The following is a 19628-nucleotide window of genomic DNA, read 5'->3' on the forward strand; positions in this document are numbered from 1 at the left end:
CTCTGCAATATGAAAGAGGTTATTCTCTGGCTAAGATCTGTAATAACGTTTGACACTATCTCTCTCATCGTTTCAGTTTGCATTTGCAGTATTCTTCTGGCGAATTTTGTTTATTTCAACATATTATTAATGAGAAACGCTGCTACTCTAGAAATAGTTTTCTCATTCATTTTTTTTCAAATACTAATTTTCAAATTCAGAGTAAATGAATGTAAGTGCAAAATATTGGCTATCGGCAGCTTCAAGTGCACATCGGAATAAGAAACATGCACAAAAAAATTTGGTAAAACCCAATTGTACAGTAATAAACAACTACAAGTTAATTAATATCCAAAAACTGAAGCAACACTCAGTCAATCAGACCCTTCAATCACTTTTCAAGATATTTGAACCCATCTGTACAGCTAATCGGTGTGTCAACTTAGTTAAAAGCCCGTGGCTACATGATGCATCATTCTTCTTGATTCATAAAACTAACCATGACCATAATTATTCTTGAGTGAGTCACAGGGTTTGTGTCTCTCTGTGAGCCTACTGTTCAGTCCCACCCTGTGGGCTAAGACGCTGACCTTCATACATCAACGGAGACATTTAGTCAGTTTGAGAAACCACTTCCAAACCCACGAGAATTACTTGCAACTCTTTCACAGCGAAAGACCAGAGACCTTGTTTATGAAACTGAGCGATTCCATTACCAAGTGCTGCACAACCATTTGGGGAAAACCATTTGTGACATGAAATTCATCAATGACTTCTTTAACAAGAGTTTCTGGTCCCAGGAGCATGACGGTTGGGAGGCAAAATGTTTCAGATGGTTTTGTACGGGCGGGGAAATTGAATGAGTAATGGGATTAGATGCCCCGTTATGACAACAGAGGTTCCTGCATGGCAACGGCTACATAAAAAAAAAAAACAGTCTGTAAAATCCACAATCAAATTTTATTTTCTTCGTTCAGAGATGTTTATTGTAAATTATGTGTTTACTGAAAGGTGGTAATGCATCCCAGAGTCTCCCGTACCGCTGAATAGGTGAATCATCGCGCCTTAACGAGCCACCAACCCAAAAACTATTTCACTGGAATGGATTTCAGTGAATTTTTCAATCTCCCCCGTTGTAAATCCTGTTTTATCAGTCATTTGCATCGGAAATAAAATTCTTGAGGAAACACGGAGTCATTTAACTTTTTTCTAAGGATGGTAACCAGCACTGATGGGATTCACAACACTTAGGGCTGCTGTAATTAGATTTTAAGATTTCCTGTGATTCGTGATCGTGATTTTTGGTGACATAAAACACTGGACATTTGAAAACAGCTGAATACTGATTTGGTTTGTATGGGTCATGCTGCCACTGGTACATTGCAAAAACTACAAAAAATGTCGATTCAGGGTCGCCATGATGATATAAAAATCATCACACACACAACAATTCAATTAAAATTAACGATATTGCAGATTATATATATGGAATACTGGCACAAAATAGCGGGATTCACATTATCATCGTCATCGATATCGACATTCATCATCATCCTCATCATCGCCATCATCATTCTATTCTCTACGACTGACCATAATCATCTTCATCTTCATCCTCATGATGGCAAAGTGAAATTCGCAACACAATTCAAGTCGAATTCCATCAACATCATCATCGTCATGCTAGTCATCACCCCTTCATCATCTCAGGCTGACATTCTCACCACTATCATCATCATCATCATCATCACCACCACCACCACTATCATCATTAATGGAGAGCTCTGTTTCTGTAGTAATACAGTTCCAGCAACATAATTAAAAACACTATCATCTGTGACTAATGACCATGTGTGCAGCAGATGGAGGATATCATCAGTGAGCAGCACGTGTGTGTGTGTGTGTGTGTGTGTGTGTGTGTGGATGTGTGTGTGTGTGTTCTGCAGGTGTGTTCAGGTCTGCATGCAGGTGTGTATGTGCATGTGTGTCTATAGAGTATACACTAATGTTATATTTACTTTAAGGTGCAAATGCTGGTTCATGTTCACACACACACACACACACACACACACACACACACACACACACACACACACACTCTCAGATATCACACTAAACTGTGTTTGTTTCCTTGTTGCTCATTAGTAAACATTCAAAGGAACAAATTCCCCAAGGGCTCGTATTTATGACACAATAAAAACCTAAAGTATGACAAAACAAATGTTTACCTTCGTTTACTGATATCTGGACTTAATTCATACATTCATTTGCTCACCGCTCATTTGTTCATTTCTTCCTTCATTCATGCTTTAATTTGCCTAGGACGTCTTACACTGGTTGGTTTACTTATCCATCCATTCATTCATTTGCTCTTCCTTTCTCCTAACCTCTCTTCCTTTCCTCAGTCATCCATACATTCATTTGCTTGCTTATTCATTCATATACTCAATTATTTGCTCACTTGGTCTATCATTTATTCATTCATTCATTTGCTCATTCATTCATACATTAATTTGCTCAATAATTAGTTTGATTAACTTACTTGTTCATTTATTCTTCCTTTCTGTCCTTCGTTGCTTATTCTTTCATTTGCTCATGCTTGCTCGTTTGCTCAACCATTCATTCATTCACTCATTTTCTCACCCATTCATTTGGTCATTTATTCTTTCATTTGTTTCATTCCATCCACAGTGTTTTCATTCATCCATGCATTATTTGCTTATTAATTTATTTAGACAATTCTCTCCTTTGCTCTCTCAGTCATTCATTCATTTACACATTTATCGACTCAATCATTCAATCATTTGTTCATTCATACATTTGCAGTTTTTATTTATTTATTTTTTGTTCTTTCTTTTCTTCCTTCCTTTTGTTCTTCTGCTAATGAATGAATGGATTCCCTCGTCCGTCCGTTCTCTGTTAACATGTTTAGACATGCAATCTGGCCTTCACGCCCACCAACAAAGCCTGCTGATTAGCGTTTTCTTCTTCTGTCAATCTTTAAAAAGTGAGAGACCAAAGATCAGCCGGGCAGCCAGCAGTGGAGTCTCTCTTGGCCAAGGCAGCTGCGGCCTGCCAGCTCTCAGGTCAGCTACATCTACCTCCAAACGTCAGGGAACGGTAGTAACAGTTACAACCATGGAAAACAGCGTGTGCGATTTCACAATAAGGGGACGTATTATATGGGCTTGATATTCAGCAAAAGTACACGGGGATGTGAGCGTTGCCACGGTAATGTCACTGTTTTCAAGAATATTTACAGCGTACAAGTGCCTGGAAATATTTGTCCCTGGCGTTCAGTCTGGCAAAAAGAGCTTTCAGTGAGTCTGCACACACACACACACTCATAGACACACATGCGCACATTTTCAGGATTTTTTTTCCCCCTTGAAAAAGTGAATCATGGTAGCTTAGGAATATGGCAAAGACACAAACAGCCTGACAGCCTCTACGGGATCTACAGCAGAGAGGAGAGCAGATGATGAAATCACACTTTTTTTTCCTCCTCCTTCTGAAAATTTCCTTTTTAGTCAGAAGTCAATCCCTGGAAATCACCCTCTCAACACAAACACACACATACATGCATACAGACACGGAAATAGACAAACACACCCACAGCAGCCCTCCCTCCCCGACCCCATCCTCATCTTCCACTGAGCTGAACTTGCAGTGTCTCCAGTAAATCCTTTACTGTAATCCATCATTTCCAACTGCTTTTCGATTAAAACTCATTCCTACAAGTTTGCATTCCATTGACTGCAAAATGAGGGGTTTTTGCCTCCAACATCCAAAGCAGTGATTAATTCAGAACGCCAAACCCTGACAATCAGGCTCCATGGGGCCACGTTACCTAGAGAGACCCCTGTAATTATTTGGGTCCAAACAAAGGTGCTTTTGTGACACGTGGGTCCTTGTGATGATCACAGGTCAAGATATCCAAAGACAGACACACACACACGCACGTGCACATGTACACACACACATGCACAGACATACTGGCTGTAAATGCCAATTTGAATTCCAGTCCACTGACGAAATAAGTGATAGCCCGGTGGCCTGTCTGTCAGAAGGCAGACAGAATTAAAACTGATGAGAGACTCTGATTTGACCTAACTGACTTTGACCTTCATCACACACACACACACACACACACACACACACACACACACACACACACACACACACACACACACACACACACTCATACACAGTAAAACAACCACAATCAGTGGCAATGGCATTACATCATCTTCACTACCTTAATTATGTGGTGCTACTGATTCTTGAAGTCATCATCAGTGAATGTGCTGCCAGTTGCAATGGAAAAAAAGAAAATCTGGAGTTCTTCCTGAGCTAATTGAGAACATGCTGAAGTGCTCTGATTGATCCATTAATCATGGAAATGTTGAACTTTTGAGCTGTGAAAATAAAGTCTGAGCGCACGGAGCGCCACAACACAAGAGCTAAAATGTCCTCATCATCATAAAGAAAAATAAAAAAATCTAAACTGGTATCCTAATTAGATGAGAAATCAGTTGAAATATCACAAAGTATAAAGGCTAGGGTTTCATGGCATGAAGCCAGTCATCTAAAACAGAGCAAAATTGACAACATGAGGTTTGGGGACCAACAGTGAGAGAATGAGTGGATCAGGAGCTTCAAGGCTGTCTTATAAAAATGCAGATCTTAACATGCAAATCCCCCTAAGTCTCTCCCAGCCACCCATAATATATGCATACCACTCATATTGTCCAGTGACATACAGTGAGTGAGATCACTGCAGGACAGGAGTTCCCCACAGTTCGGCCATTCATGCTGCATGGATGAAAAATTCCTGAGCCAACAGAAATGTCAGCAAGATGCTCTGAATGAAACTATTCCAACAGCTGTTCTGAGAAAACAAAAAGTCCCAAATAAATATTCAGTGAGTCACTGTGCCATTCCTATGGCAACTTCCAAGTGTGTCTATGCTGCTCAGTGGTCAGCTGTGCCCTATAATATTCCTATAATATTATTACAAGGCCATACAGAAGTGCTCAATAGTGCCTTTATGGTGACTGTCTGCTATAGTCCAACACTTATAGGAAAGTTTCGAGGGTACTTGCAGCAACTTTTCCCATTGAGACACGTGTCCACTGAAATCAACAGGCAAACAGAGAGTGCACCTACCATCCAGGAGCTGATATGCAGTCGACCGACGGCAGCAGAGCAGCAGGACGAGGAGAAGTAATCCAAAGGACCGCGGTGACTGAGCGCTGCACAATGACAGAAGTAAAGAGTGAGAAAGCAAAGTTGCTGACAGACACACGTGCGCAAAATAAAGACACACACACACAGAGAGAAAAATCCTCCAAAAGTCTAATGCATTTCCATTTACCGTAAAGAAGTCATCTTCAGTGATGGTGAGGATAGATCCGCACTAAAGTCGTCCTGTTCATGTGTGATAGTGGCAAGAGAGAGAGAGAGATGGAGCCCGCTGTGACTCTCTCTCACACACTCACACTCTGCAGCCTGGAAAACTCTCTCTCTCTCTCTCTCTCTCTCTCTCTCTCTCTCTCTCTCTCTCTCTCCTGCACTGCCTGTGGTTCCCACTCAAACAAAGGCAGCTTCAGTGCGTCGACGGGACTCCAGGGACCCTAAAAAACTCTGAAACCCGACTCCGCGCCTCTCTGCGGACCACCGCTTTCTCATTCAGCCCTCCCCTCAGACGGCACGACCCCCAAATACAAATTAACACACTTAAGTAAAGTCCCTCTCCTCCTCCTCCCCCGCCGCCTCCTGCACCACCGTCTATTCCTCCTCATTTGTGTGGTTTCTCTCGCCCTCCCTGCGCTTTTGAAAGTTTCTTGTGCGGCCTTGAACGGGGGGGGGGGGGGGGGGGGGGGGGGGGGGGGGCTTGCAGCATCCTTCAAAACTTGCTCAGGGACGTTTAGGGAAGATAACTTATCATTTCATAACAAGGGATTTGCAAAAATTTTTACAACCAGCCCTCAGTTAGCTTACTGAGGTTTGGCGAGAAGTGAATATGAGTTTTGGTTTGGGTGTTTATTCATTAATCTGGGCCACCAAATAAAATGGAGAAAGTGGAGAGAGTTTACAAGAGTTACAGGCAATTAAAAGAAAAAAAAAAAAAAAAAAAGGTTGTAGCCATATTGGGAAACAACAGGCAGACAGCATAAAATCGTGAAAATAGGATCTTTTAGACTCAACTTCTGAGTTAAAATAATAAAATTAGTTAATCAACATTTTTTTGAGGAAATTAAGCCTGCAAGAGAGAGGATAAACTGGTTTAGACACAGGATTTTACTCAATGTTGTGCTTGATAAAACTGAAATTTATTGTTTCTTGCAGGCTCATTCATAGTTTCCATGCATAATACGTGCAGAACAAAGAGATTGGGACAAGAAAACAATAATTTAAAAAAAGAAAAAGAAATGTGCAGGAGAAGCCAAAAAAAAAAAAAAATCCTAAAGACTCCACAGGTGATCCCTCTAAAATGAAACATACAACATAAAGACTAATACAAATAAATACATGAAAAATAAGGAAAAAAACATGATCACATCTCATATCACCTGATTTCTGATTCAAACATGATTTGGGTTATTTCACGAAAGGTATGCATCGCTCCAGACCTGGGTAGTGATGCAGTCAGTGATTCACCCGCCACACTGTCTGGACGCTGTGCAATCAAGGCCTGCACACACACACACACACACACACACATTCAGCAGTGTGTGTATGTGTGTGCAGGAGCCAGTGTGGCAGAGGGGAGGACAGATAGGGATGTGTTCAGACCCCCTCTGTGACAGCCCAGACAGATATGGTCTAGCCATGGTCGGTGAGTGTTGCTGTTGGAGAGCTAACATCAGCGATAAGCCATCTTCACTTTGCAGACTGACTGCTGTGTGTGTCAGCGGTATGATTGTTGTGACTCTGCCCAATGCCCCCCCCTTTTGTTAATGAGCCTCATTCATACTTAAAGGCTGCATTAAGTAAGATTTTACAAAGTGGGGGTGGGATGCAGGGCGTCCCGTCCCAACGAGGACACACCTGAGCTGAGTAACAGAGAGTCAGTGTCATTATCACCCACCATCAAGGAAAATGTGTGTGTGTGTGTGTGTGTGTGTGTGTGTTCGTTTCGTCTCGCAGGTGTCCAGTTTAGTCATTGTTTCTGTGAGTCACGGCAGCTGACAGAGGTCTGTTTTGGCACAAAGGAGCTTTCAACTTCTGTAGCTGGCACAAAAAGAAGTTCACACATTAGTGGAGTGCTTGTGTTTCTATGTGTCTCATCCAGTACTGTAAAAAAAAAACAGTTGGTGTGTTGTGTTGGAAGGAGGAATGTTTTGTTTACTGTGAAACAAAAGATTGAGTCATAGGTGATGACAAAATGATGCAAACCAACAAAGAAGGGAAACACGGATTTTCATCAGCAAAATCCTGTTTTTTTTTTTTTTCAGATCTTGCAATGTGATCACTGCCAGAGCTTACTTGTCAATCAGTGTGTCCCAATACTGTGCTGTGCTTTTCCTCGGATTTTGAGTTGATGGAGTTTGAATTTCTGTAGGTGATGCTCTTCTCATTGTGTCTCCAGCCATCGCTGTCGGTCACGCAAACTATCCAGTTGTTCTTCTGTTCATGCCAAACAAAAGTTCTGGCAGGCGGCTGGCAGAAACACAAAACACACCAGTTTCTTTCCACCACAGCATCTTTGAGAAAAATCTACCCCAAAACAGACATTTGGGACAGCAAATGTAAACAATTTCATGAACTGGATATTGGATAAGTCGGTCAAAACTTTTTATCATAATGCTGTAGGGTAAAGTTTGTATCCCCAAAATGCACATTTTTTTCCAGAAACTAAGAAACACAGCATTGTTTTTAGCCTGACCACAGTAACATTTTTTTTGAGTTTATCCAAGAGGTTTTCATAATCCCAGTGGCTCCCAACCATGTAATGCTTCAAGTAATCCTTAAAATATGAAAATTACCGCAAGTGGAGTTGCAAGGTTTTCAAACGACAACAGCAAAATGAGAAAGTCATGGATTGTTCCTAGAGATTTTTTTTTTTTTTTTTTTATTTTCACTGTTTTCCACATAGCCACATTTCTTTTACAGATGTTGGTTTTTGACAAAAGTTCAAGTGGGAAATAGATGTTGTGGGTTTGTTGTGGGTTGCCTGGAGTAGTGTGTCAAGAACACCCACATGCAGACCTTTCAGGCCAAAGGTGAATGTTCTGGAGGTCTCCTTAGTAGTCTGTGTATTTGGGGGTAAACAAAGGGAGATGTCCACTTTTTGTGATGAGAAATAGTAAAACAACAGTAGTGGAAAGACAGCAAGACGACAGTGAAGGAGAAAGAGGGAGACAAGATAGAAAGGGGTTACAGAGATGTGGGGAAAAAATGGTGAATCTAGTCTGTGGGTGGCATTTTAAATGGGGAGCAATTCAAGGTCCAGTAAGATATCGGATCATCACCGCTGCTCAGCTGACGGCTGTGAGAAACCAGGCTGAGCCGCCCCAGCTGACATCAAAATGCACCAACGAGCAAAAACAAAACACATCTGCTGGGAATGCCTGGCTTTGAGTCTCACTGAGGCACTTTCTGGGACTTTCCGTGCTGCGGACTTAAGCTGCTTAGAGTGGCAATAGACTGCAATCCAGTCCTCCAGTCCTTTGTGCCGCAAAGGCTGCTGACGGACGTTCAGGGATGAAGAGGAGGGCTAACCCACCTGGACTCACTTCGCACACCTTAAAGGAAGACTCCAACGTTTTGGGCAAAATACCCTTTTTCCAGTGGTGTAGTCTAGTTTATTCTAGTGGGTATACGCGCGCGCGCACACACATGCATGAACGCGTACAAGCACGCACGCGCACGCACACACACAGAGGCTCCCTTTCTGAAACGTTAACGTTAACTCCAGCTGTAGTGTCCCCCGAAACGTCACGCCTGATGGAAGACCCTATGGTCAAAATGAGCCCGCTTCGTAACACAGAAAAGGCGACTTTATGAACGGGAAAGTGAACGTTATGTCTAAAAAACATACTGATACGTATCTCTGCGCATTTTTAAGTGGTTATACGGAAATTCGGGACCTTTTCTAGTGGGTATACGGCGTATACCTGCGTATCACGTAGACTACACCACTGCCTTTTTCCAACTCACCCATACTGAGACAAGATGTTCAGTACACATCTGTACATCCAGTGGTTTGGTTCCCTATGGGTAGCATTTTGTGTTAGCTTAGCATAAAGACTTGAAATCTATAGGAGTCATTAGCCGAGCTCCATCAAAGTGAGAAATAAATGTGCACAGTGCACAAATTTAAGGATGAATTACTTGAAATGTCCACATAACCTTAATGTGGCTATTTTTCTTACATCACACAGGTCACATCAGCTCTGACCTGATGTGACCTCACATGAACCCAGCTGGTTCTCACAAAATTGCCATTAACCCTATAAAGCCTGAACTATGAAAGAATTGGCAGAAAATTCCAGTTTTTTGAAATTGAACCCTTTATTTAGTCCTATAACACAATATATATATAAAAAAAGAAAAATTCTAAAAATATGTTATTACATGACCTTTCTGGTGTATGATATATGATATGTACTTGACGTGCCAATGGTATGGTCCAGGGTGAACAGGGGAAGTGTTCAAAGGTATACAACAGTATTTTGGTCAAGTATTGATTAAACTGAAAACGAAAAACGGAATTGAAAATGTGTATCATATATGATACAAATGGCTTTATAGGGTTAAATTATCACTAAGATTTAGAAATTGTAGAGTAAATCTGAGGCACTCAAAAGGGGAATTAATTTAAAAAGCCTTGAACTGATGAAGGTCTAAATGGCTAAAATGTGTAGGTATGGTTTTCACTGAATAGAAACTCAACACTGGGTCGTTTTTTTAATCCAACCATGATGTGTTTGCTGTGTTCGTTTGGCTCGTTTAAAGAGACGGGAACATACATGCACTGTCCCTCATAAAGTATCCAGCTCAAACCACGTCATTTGTTTGCAAATTTTGAGGTCGAGCGCAACACTAACCAGATCTAATGAAAAATAAAAAACAAAATAGAGCGCTGATGTTTGAATTGGACCAAAGCAAGCAAGCTATACATGTGAAAACCCCTTTCAGAGGCTGGACTAAAGACGAGCAAAGTGACGCTGAGTCGAGTTGAGAAGAGTAGAACGGAGTGCAGAAAAATCCTGTGGCTGCTGGTTTCAAGTGGGGAATCTGTTGATTAATTTTAATGCAGCCCACGTTGACCTGGGGGCCCTGAAAAACTCTGGATGAGTGTGGTTTTCAAATGCTCATACTTTAAATATTTCTTATCAGAGGGGGCCCAGGATTCCTAGCAGCACCTCTGACCCTGTAAGTGGGAAGAACAGGGAATAAGGTGTTATCTATTAACTATGTTGAGCCGACAGAGGGAACACTGATAAATGCGGCGTGAGGGGAATGAGCACAGGAATGGCGAGCAGGCTGGTGTGTGTGTGTGTGTTGCACTGGGCTGCGGATCTACATGTTTACACGTCAATATCTGGCTTGTATTTGGATTACTTGAGTACTCTGGTTGTGAGTTGACTCCTGTAAACACTGTGTGCCGGGGTGGTCGCCTCTTACTCCTGTTATTTTTTCACATTGCATCCATTTTCTCTCCCAAATAGTGCTCCTTCTACGACTGTCTCAGCTGTATCATCAATTAAAACAAAAATGTCAAATTGGAATAATGACTGACTGCCATTTCTAAATCACATGAGGCTGAAGTTTTTTTTATATTTTCCTTTTTTTTTGTAAGAGAGAAATGTGTTTTGGCCTGCCGCCTAGACAAAGTTATGCTGTGCTGTGCAGAGTCACTGCACTATAAATCAAGATTGAATATCAGCAAAAATATTTCATTATATTCAAACTGAGCAAACTCTAAGGCATCTGAGCCTCCTACCCTCTATTTACATGATTATGCGGTGAAAAACAGAAAAGCAGAAAAGAGATGTGTCATGCACTTTTTTGGGCAATTTCAATTTTCAGACGTTATGAAACAAAATACAAAATGATATTTCCCAAAGCCTTCATTCCTGCCCAACCTTGGACTTGCACTCGAGACAAAAACATTCAAAATGTTGTTTTTGCATCCCGGTGGCTTTGTCCAGAGATGACGCTGGGTCAACAAGAGGGAGGCTGCACCCAAAGAAATAGAAAAACAGAGCTGGGGTCAAAAAATTAAAGCACAATTACAAAGTGCGAATTCATTAACTAGCAATAAAACTTTCATCCCAAATTATTTCTCAGAAGCTTGTGCCAATTTCCTGCTTCCAAAATTTAAAATGAGAGAATTCAAGAGTTCATTCCCAATTGAGACATTATTAATTAGTCTTTTTAATACAAAATAAAAGTGGTAAAGTGTTGGTTTCCGAGTTATGTGTGCCGAAACTATCTCAGGTGCTAAAAGACTGGAAATTGTTGCACTGCCTGAATCCTGGGGGTGTCACACTTCCTGAACTGATGTGAAATTCACGGGACATGAAGAAGCGGCCTCTTTGTTTTTATAGTCACTTGCCTACCCTCCTCTCTTTGCTTTTCACACCATTCACAAACTCCTCATGACTGACATGACCCCCCCCCCTCACAAGTTCAGTTTTGGGAACTCGAGTCTGCACCATTATGAAGCTACTTCACAAAGCCAGGGGGGGTTTTGTATGCTCAAAGGCCGTACCTTGTCTGTCATGATGGTGAAATGGCAGCGTGTGGTCAAATATATCCGCGGATGCACAGAAAATAATAAGTGCGAGTGGACCTTTAAAGCCCCAAACAAGGAGCAAATGTAAACAAAGGGGAAGCCCAGCCTCTGAAAACAAGGGAGTGGTCATCTATTGTATCTCAGATTGATTGACAGGGATCTCTGGTGCAAGGTCAGCGTGCATTCAGAAGGAGAAAGAAGAGCTTCTCAAAGGATGTGGAGGCTGAAAAGGCTTTGCCTACGACTGTAATGCTCAAGTAATGAACAGAGCAAAAAAAAGAGGTGTATTTTCAGCTATGACAGGTCAAGAACGTAGAAACACACACACACACACAAATTTTTTTTGAATGAGGCAAGTAAGATAGCAGCGCAAGTGAGGCAGGACTGAAACACCAAACCAGAGACTGTCTAAGGCTCTATAGACTCTGACCACTCTGATTATGTTACAGCAATTATGCTTTTAGACGGATTAAGGATAATCACTGTAACATATCGCTGCGGTCACGTCTCGTTAAGTGTAATAAAGTCTGTTCCAGTATATACTCATCAGTCAAGGGCACCCACTGTTCCTCCAAAAGACAATGTTGGCAATAAATTTGTCACATATAAAGTTATTATAAACTTAAAGGACTAGTCATTCTTGAATGTTTTTAAAGTTTACATTGCAACAAACCATTTTGCAAATCATGCGTAGGGTACTGCAGGTTTCACAATGTATAATCAAAATCTCTCCGTTTTTATATATGAATTTTTGGCTGAAGCACCCGCCTTGTAATGTCCTGCTTCTGTAGCTAAAAGTCACTGACATTCATAAAACAAAGACGTGATAATTCACTGTGTAAAGCAAACGTTTCCCCAGGGAACTATTTTCCCTGGCGGAGGGAGCATTTAACTCTGCCCATTTACAACAGTGCTGCTGCTTTTTTGAAGTCTCTGAAAGTTCGTTTTCATATCGTAGTGGAATGAATGGAAACCAGTGGCTGAAAAATGATAAATGGAAAAATGATATCAGATTTCTAGAAAAAAAACAAAAAAACAAAAACGACTGCTGGCTTTTGGAAAAGATTAGCAGAGATGTGATACATTTTGTAGATATTATGCCAAACATGAAAAGCCCTAGTCCTGTGTAATGGCTGAAAATGGTCCCATCATTGTAAGCATTCAAGAAAATGATGTGAATACACCCAAAATATCAAGACAGGCAAAAAAAAAAAAAAAAAAAAATCACTTCAAAATGTAATGTGTATCTGCTTCCACTCGCATGTTTCCTCTCCACCCTGGTGAGTTTACAGAAATGTGGTTGTGCTCTTTCTGCTGAGTCAGAGAGGAGATGCCAGGCAGTGAGAGATGGCAGCGCTGTCAGACTGCATTTTAAATCCCATTTGTCTTTAGAGTTACTCCTCCAGCGTGGATGGAATCACTGTCTGCAGGTATAATTATCCCTGCAGGAGTGTCAGCCACCACTGCTATACATCTGCCATACATTTAATTTAACACTTACTTCAGTACATTTTTTTTTTTTTTTTTTACTAAAATATTGTACTTCACTGTATTCTCTATAAGCAAAACAGACAGGATCATCATAAACTGGCCAACTGAGGCGCCAGTAGAGAATCTGTCAGTCAGCAAAGAAGAATTATTTTTGGACACTTTATTTTGTCATTTCCATTTTTTTTTCCAATTTCAAATGCAGTATGAAGTCTCATTTTGTCCTTTTAAAACTGCATGGAAAAGATAACATGTAACTTGACGGTATGTTCTCTTTTCTATGAAGTAACTCAGCAGCAGCGTTTACAGCATGCATTTTAAATGAGCAACCTCTTTTTAAACCTTTATTTACATTATTTTTACTTAGGTAAACTATTGGAAAAGTAACAGTATTTCTGCATTGGATGTTCTGGTACTCTTTCCATTCCTGGCTGTATGTGTGTACATTATATAAATGGGGGATAACACAGTGTCCTAAATGTGCTGTTCTGTAGCTGAAAGGCTGCAGGTTTGACTGAATGAGCTAATGTGTGTCCATAGCCAGCCATGCGAACCGTCAAAAGGTCCTTTAGCGAGGAAAAAAATCATACAAAATCATCATTAAATCATACTTTCTCACTCACTGCAATGAAATCTGGACGACGGCTCAGCAAAATGCCCCCAAATATACAATAAACGGTGTGTTTCCATATGTCTGCGCGCATGAGAGGGGGAGACAGGAGCGCAGTCTGCGTGATAATTATGATGTTAAGCTGTCACGCTGTACCAGGCCTTTGCTCGGACCTTAAATAGTTTTAAATGTGAGACCTTTAACGTAATGGAAGCGGCGGGCAGGGGCGGATTCAGCAGCGGCAGCCAGATATTATCCATTCATCCTGTGCTGGACGCCTCAGCAGCTGGGAGGGGTAAGCAAGGAGGAAAAAGGAGTGGTCATCAACATCATAGTTGTCTCTTTTCATGGTAGGAAAGCTGCAGACTTAGTCACATAGTGTATATATACACCATCTAGCTATATAATATATAATAATTTATATAATACTTCAGTCAAAGTTCTTTTGCAAGAGTAGGTGTCACTTTTTTAAACATCTCCTTTTAGACTTTATCTCTTCACATGCACTTTCATTCCTTTTATAAATCAGTTGTGAGTAATAAATATAAATATAGGTTTATAGCTTTGTACTGGCCGCGGGCCTTTTTTGGACACTGCCCGCCACTGGAGCCTAGTTTTGTTTCCCGGTTTATTCCCCACACTTACGTAATGCTGGCGTATTTGATATGTGGGTCATACAAAACATAGCCACTGCTGAAAATGGTCAGTTTCTGTCCATGTATCAAACCCCCACGGCTCCCCTCTCGTCACCTCCTCAAGCTGTATCCTGTTTTTCGCTTTCATGGCACATGGAGGCATTGACAAGTTAGGGAACAGGGAAAATAGGAGCCTTGTTTTATTGGTCATTTAGTATTCTTCCCTTCATTTCCCCGCGGTAATACATAGCACTTCATGGCACGTGAGTGGCCGCATGCAGAGCCGGGGTCAGTGGGAGTATAATATTGGAAATAGAGCATACTTGCCCTTAAGCATTTCAAATAATTTATACTCATACAAAAACTCTTTGATGCCTATCAAAGAGTAATACGATACGAAGATGAGTTAATGACATGAAGAAGCATAATTTCTCATCTCAGAGAGTTCACTTGAAATATCAGAGAAATGCAATCGCACAATGAAGGTGCCTTAAAAATGCCTGATGACACACAAAGAGGATCTTTATTAGTTAGAAACTCAAATGACAACTGCATACATAAATTCATAATGATAGAAATGAGTTGAGAATACTGGCAATATCAAAATTGTCCCTGAAACCGCTGCTCAATTATCTCGACTTTATGCAGTTAAAATAATGCTATTAATCATTTTTCAGCCACCACTGCATGCACTTCCTTTTGCATCACGACTCAGGAAGTCGTAACCATTTGGAAAATTCCCACATACAAACTAGTCAATACCACATGGATCATCAAAATGGACACTCAGCACTGGAGTCTTGATGCAATCAGATGCGCTATATGTTGCCCTGGGAACCGAGGAGGGTTGAGCTGCATTTGGGAGCCACTGGCAGACCTCAAGATTAACATTTACATCTCTAATTTATGCATTTGGTTTTTAACGAACTCAACTTGAATGGATTAAAACGAGTGCAAGAGCAGAATATGAATTAAAACCAAATTCCCAAATCAACAAATACGCAAGAACAATGCCTCTCTTGAATGGTCTTTAATTGGAGAGAGGCGTTAGGCAAAAGATTAAAATTCAAACAGAAAGGGTTTTTGTTTTTTTTCTTTTTTTTTTGCCTTTCAGTGTAACCAGGGATATAGACAGAGGAGGATGGAGAAGGAGCTGAGCATCAAGAAGAGGGCAGCAACAGCAAACAACCTTGAAGCGCGCTCACATGCTTGTTTTGGTGATCTGTGAGATCGAAGTCAGATGTGCAGGTAATTAACAAGAGTGAGCAGCAGCTGGTTTTAATGAGCAACGAAGGAGCGAGGGCATACCGATAATGCCCCCGTCATGATCTTACGCTACCCAATTAACTCCATTAAAAGCAGCCATGTTTTATTCCCCATTTTATGTGTTTAGAAGCAAATGTGAGAGGAGCCGTGCTTTTCGTTATCGTCTGAGGCTTGGGGTTACGCGTAAATATAAGGAGCTGGAGGAGCTAAGGTCGACACACTGGTCTTCAGAGATCAGCTGTGACGTGATGAGAGCGTATAGGCACTGATTTACCCATGTTACCCTTCAGATCTGCTGCCCTGGAGCTCCATACTAACATGTTAGCTTTGTGGTTGTCAGTGTCATTCAAAGTGGCTGTGTGCAACTGTCTTAATATAACACGACAGGGGTTTCCAAACCTTTTCATGTTCTGGACCCCCAAAGTTGACTTTCAAAACGCCACAGACCCCCATTTGAAGTGATTTTGCTCTACATTGACCATAATATTGAAAGATACTTTGGTTTTTGTTAAGTATTAATGCCTGTGAAAATACATTTTTTTGTTAATTTTCAAGATTTTTTAATGATTTTTTTTTTGTCATTTTCTGTTTGTTTGGCTTCTATTTTGTCTTGTTCCTATTTTTTTTCCTAATGTTCCAGTAATAGTTTGCTAACTTGATAATCACTTGAGAAGTGATTTTGTTTCCAAGGAGCTCAGTTGTTTAGATGTCAGTGTAAACACTAACAAACCGTGGGGAGATTAACCCAGAATGAAGAGGATGTTGAAATGAACCCTCTTACATTTTCAGCGTTGCAATAATTTCTAGTGAATTAAGTTACGGTGAAATTAAACTATTCCTCATTTTGCTGAAGCCCCTCAAGGACCCCACTTTGAAAACCAGTGTAACACAATGCAGCACAATACAAAGCAATGTGCTCAGGCTAGAAGAAGAGACTGCTGTGCTGTATCAGTAATGTTAAATGATAATGATTAAAGTGAATAGTTTGATGGTGGACTTCCAAATTTACTCTCCTGGTCTAAGTTCTCTCAGCTGTCCTCTAAATCCTGTGTTCCCTAAATATGAGAAGAAAAAGATTCAAACTTCTGCTATACTAAAAAAAAAAAAAAAAACGTGATCTGATAGTGCATGTTCAGTGAATAATAACTTAACTCTATTTTGCATTTAGAAACACAATCTGCTCTTCACAGTCGCTGCCGCAAAAGAAAAAAAGTTTTCGGACACCCCATGCATTTGTGAAATATTGCATTAAGAATCACTCTTAGGTCTTCAAGTGCAATTTCTTTTAGTACAGTCATAGCCAAAATACTAAACAAATCCTAAAAAAGCCATTAAAAACTTAAAATTGATTGGTTCCATAAAAAATACATAAGAAATTTGGAGTATTGGGTCATTTTGGTACCAGTGATGAAGGTCGTTCTTTTTATTAAAAGACACAATTTTTGTTGCCAAGCTTGGTGTCTATATAAAGCCAGCACATCTGAAAGTTCTTCAGACACAAAAATGGCTAAAACAAGGAACCTTGTTATCACCTTGGGTTTATCAGGTATTAGTTTCTGCACCAGGAAGAGATACGCAAATACCACATGTAGTACGAGTTGGACTAGATCTTCTAGATGCAGCGTAAAAACATTCAGTTTCCTGTGGCGTTCACACTAATGATACAACTGCAGATTGCTTGCTAGGTATGTTATGGCTATCTTCGTCTATAATATTAATGTTGGACTGTTCAATTATCTGACCATGCGAGGATAAACAAACTATGCAACATGTGGAAAACTAACATACTGCATCTGATAAATCTTTCGGACGCAGGGTTATATCTCCTGAAAGCCCTCTAGAGATTCCAGCCAGTGAAGAGACATGCCGTGCATATGTTACCAAAAAAAAATAAAAAATACAGTTATTCACACTCTGAGGGAATGCCAGCTTGTGAGAGTGCATGTGTGTGTGTGCGCTTATGCCTGTGTGTGCTGTGTACATGCATGATTGCATATGTGCGCGCGTGCATATTCATGAGCGTGTGATCGTGTATGTCCAGGTGCTGCTGACACCTCCACCTCCCTCCTCGCGTTCCTCTGAAAGAAAACAGCTCTGGTAAACACAGAGACGTGGTCGGGCCTTGAGCCACGAGTCCAGCTCTGCCATATTTCACTCAGCGGACCGGGGAAAAATATTCACAGGGTTTTCTCACACACTGAATCATCTATCTGCCAAGCGATTATAACACATCCCCAACCATCTGCGAGGTGTTTTTTTTTTTTCTTCTCTCTCTTAAAGCAAAGACCATACTTCCTGGTTTAAAGATTTCAAACATTTTTTTGTACATCATTACCTTTTTGACTCCTGCAGCGGGAGAGACGGAGTCAAGAAGTTCACTGAACAGTGAAGTCTTTGAATCACATATGCTGTATATTTATATTTGGCATTTCCCTGTATATGTCTTTTTTCAAAATAACATACTCCTGCGTATTTATCTATAGCTGTACATTTCCCTTTGGCTTGTGTTTATTTCTATATCACCACATGTAAACATACTCATTATAAGTTTGTCTGCCCGGGTTTGTGTTATCATCATGCGCACATTGTAATCAGAGTTTTTTTCATATCTGTATGGCATTATGGTATCAGATCCACTCAGTTCATATTGTGAATGGACAGCAGTTCATAACAACAATAATTAGAGCCCCACCAAGAGAAATGAGGTACTGAACTGTCAATAATCTCCAGCTAAAGAGAGCCTGGATTTATTGCGTGCTGTATATCTTCAATCCGAAAGTGTCATTCCCACTCACAAATGTCATGTTGAGTAAATACCCACGATGGATTTTATAACATTGCAGGGGAATTCCCCAGTATTCAGCTGGATGTTTTCTCTTTGCGTCAGTGATCAGTGACATATGTATATGTATCAGAGCAAGAGACACGATGAACCAATTACCTTGAGTGTGGTGATTACAACAACACTGAGACGTCTTGGGAGGAAGACCGTCCTTGTATGCAGAATTTGGAGAATGTTGTGGAAAAGGAGAGACAACTGGAGAGTAAACTGCTCATCGTTATCTGGCAACCTGTCCGGGGCGTTTCCTCGCCTTGTTGCCATGTTGGGACAGGCTCCAGCCCCTCCGTGACACTGAGCAAGAATAAGCAGACATGGAAAATAGGTTATGTTTCAGTTTTTCGATTCCAGTTTGGCAAAGCTCTCGTGTACAACATGTCCCGCTCACATAAACTTAAAAGCAAAACCAGTGCAAACAATCAAGGTGAAGAACTCTCCTCAGGGACCATTTTCTGACTTGCAAGCATGCATTTGTGCGTGAGCGTTGGGCGCGTCTTGTCCAAATGTCTGCTATTGACATCTGACTTGGGACAGCCCGACCTCTTCTCCTCATGTTTGCTGCTCCGACACGACGCCGCGGCTCGTAAATTATCTCCGTCCCACCGTCCAATATTTCCGAACAGACCTCCGACAATGGACAAGCTGTCCTTCCCCTAGTCTCAACAGTGGGTGGATTACATTTTTCAGCATCAATCAAAAGTCACTTTTCCAGATGGGGAGCAAAATTGAAAGAGAAAATTAAACTGAGCATTTTTCCTACACCGCACCATTAGATGACATGTGCTTTCCTCTCACTGTGCAGAAAATGGACATACTGCTGAAGACCGTATGGGCCCAGTTCAGAGATGAAGCTGTGCGTGGTGTATGAATGCATCTTGATCATGAAATAATATTCAGGGAGATTTTAGCGTGCTGATGGTTTCAGTTATTGCTCTTTGTGCTCAGTTCATGTTGTATCTGATGTTTTTTGCGTTTATTAGCCGCTAAATGAGGTCCATTCATATTTTAATTCCATCCATTTAGTGGAGGGGAATTTATATCCAAGTCAAAGGCTGAAAATGT

The 19628-nt window shown here is 40.9% G+C and overlaps 1 protein-coding gene across 2 annotated transcripts in view; it reads right to left on the minus strand.

Annotated features, from left to right (window-relative positions):
• Positions 1 to 5689, minus strand: part of LOC115379070 (collagen alpha-1(XVIII) chain-like) — an 80379-nt gene extending 74690 nt beyond the window's left edge. For both annotated transcript variants that reach the window (XM_030079744.1, XM_030079743.1), the window contains exons 1-2: positions 5357 to 5689; positions 5149 to 5234 (exon numbers count right to left, since the gene is read on the minus strand). In XM_030079744.1, coding sequence (XP_029935604.1) covers positions 5149 to 5234; positions 5357 to 5370 — 100 coding nt within the window. In that variant the 5' untranslated portion in view covers positions 5371 to 5689. The remainder of the gene's footprint in view (positions 1 to 5148; positions 5235 to 5356) is intronic.
• Positions 5690 to 19628: the final 13939 nt, after the last annotated feature.

This window comes from Myripristis murdjan, chromosome 20 (genome assembly GCF_902150065.1).
Source record: "Myripristis murdjan chromosome 20, fMyrMur1.1, whole genome shotgun sequence".
Classification (NCBI taxonomy): Eukaryota; Metazoa; Chordata; class Actinopteri; order Holocentriformes; family Holocentridae; genus Myripristis; species Myripristis murdjan.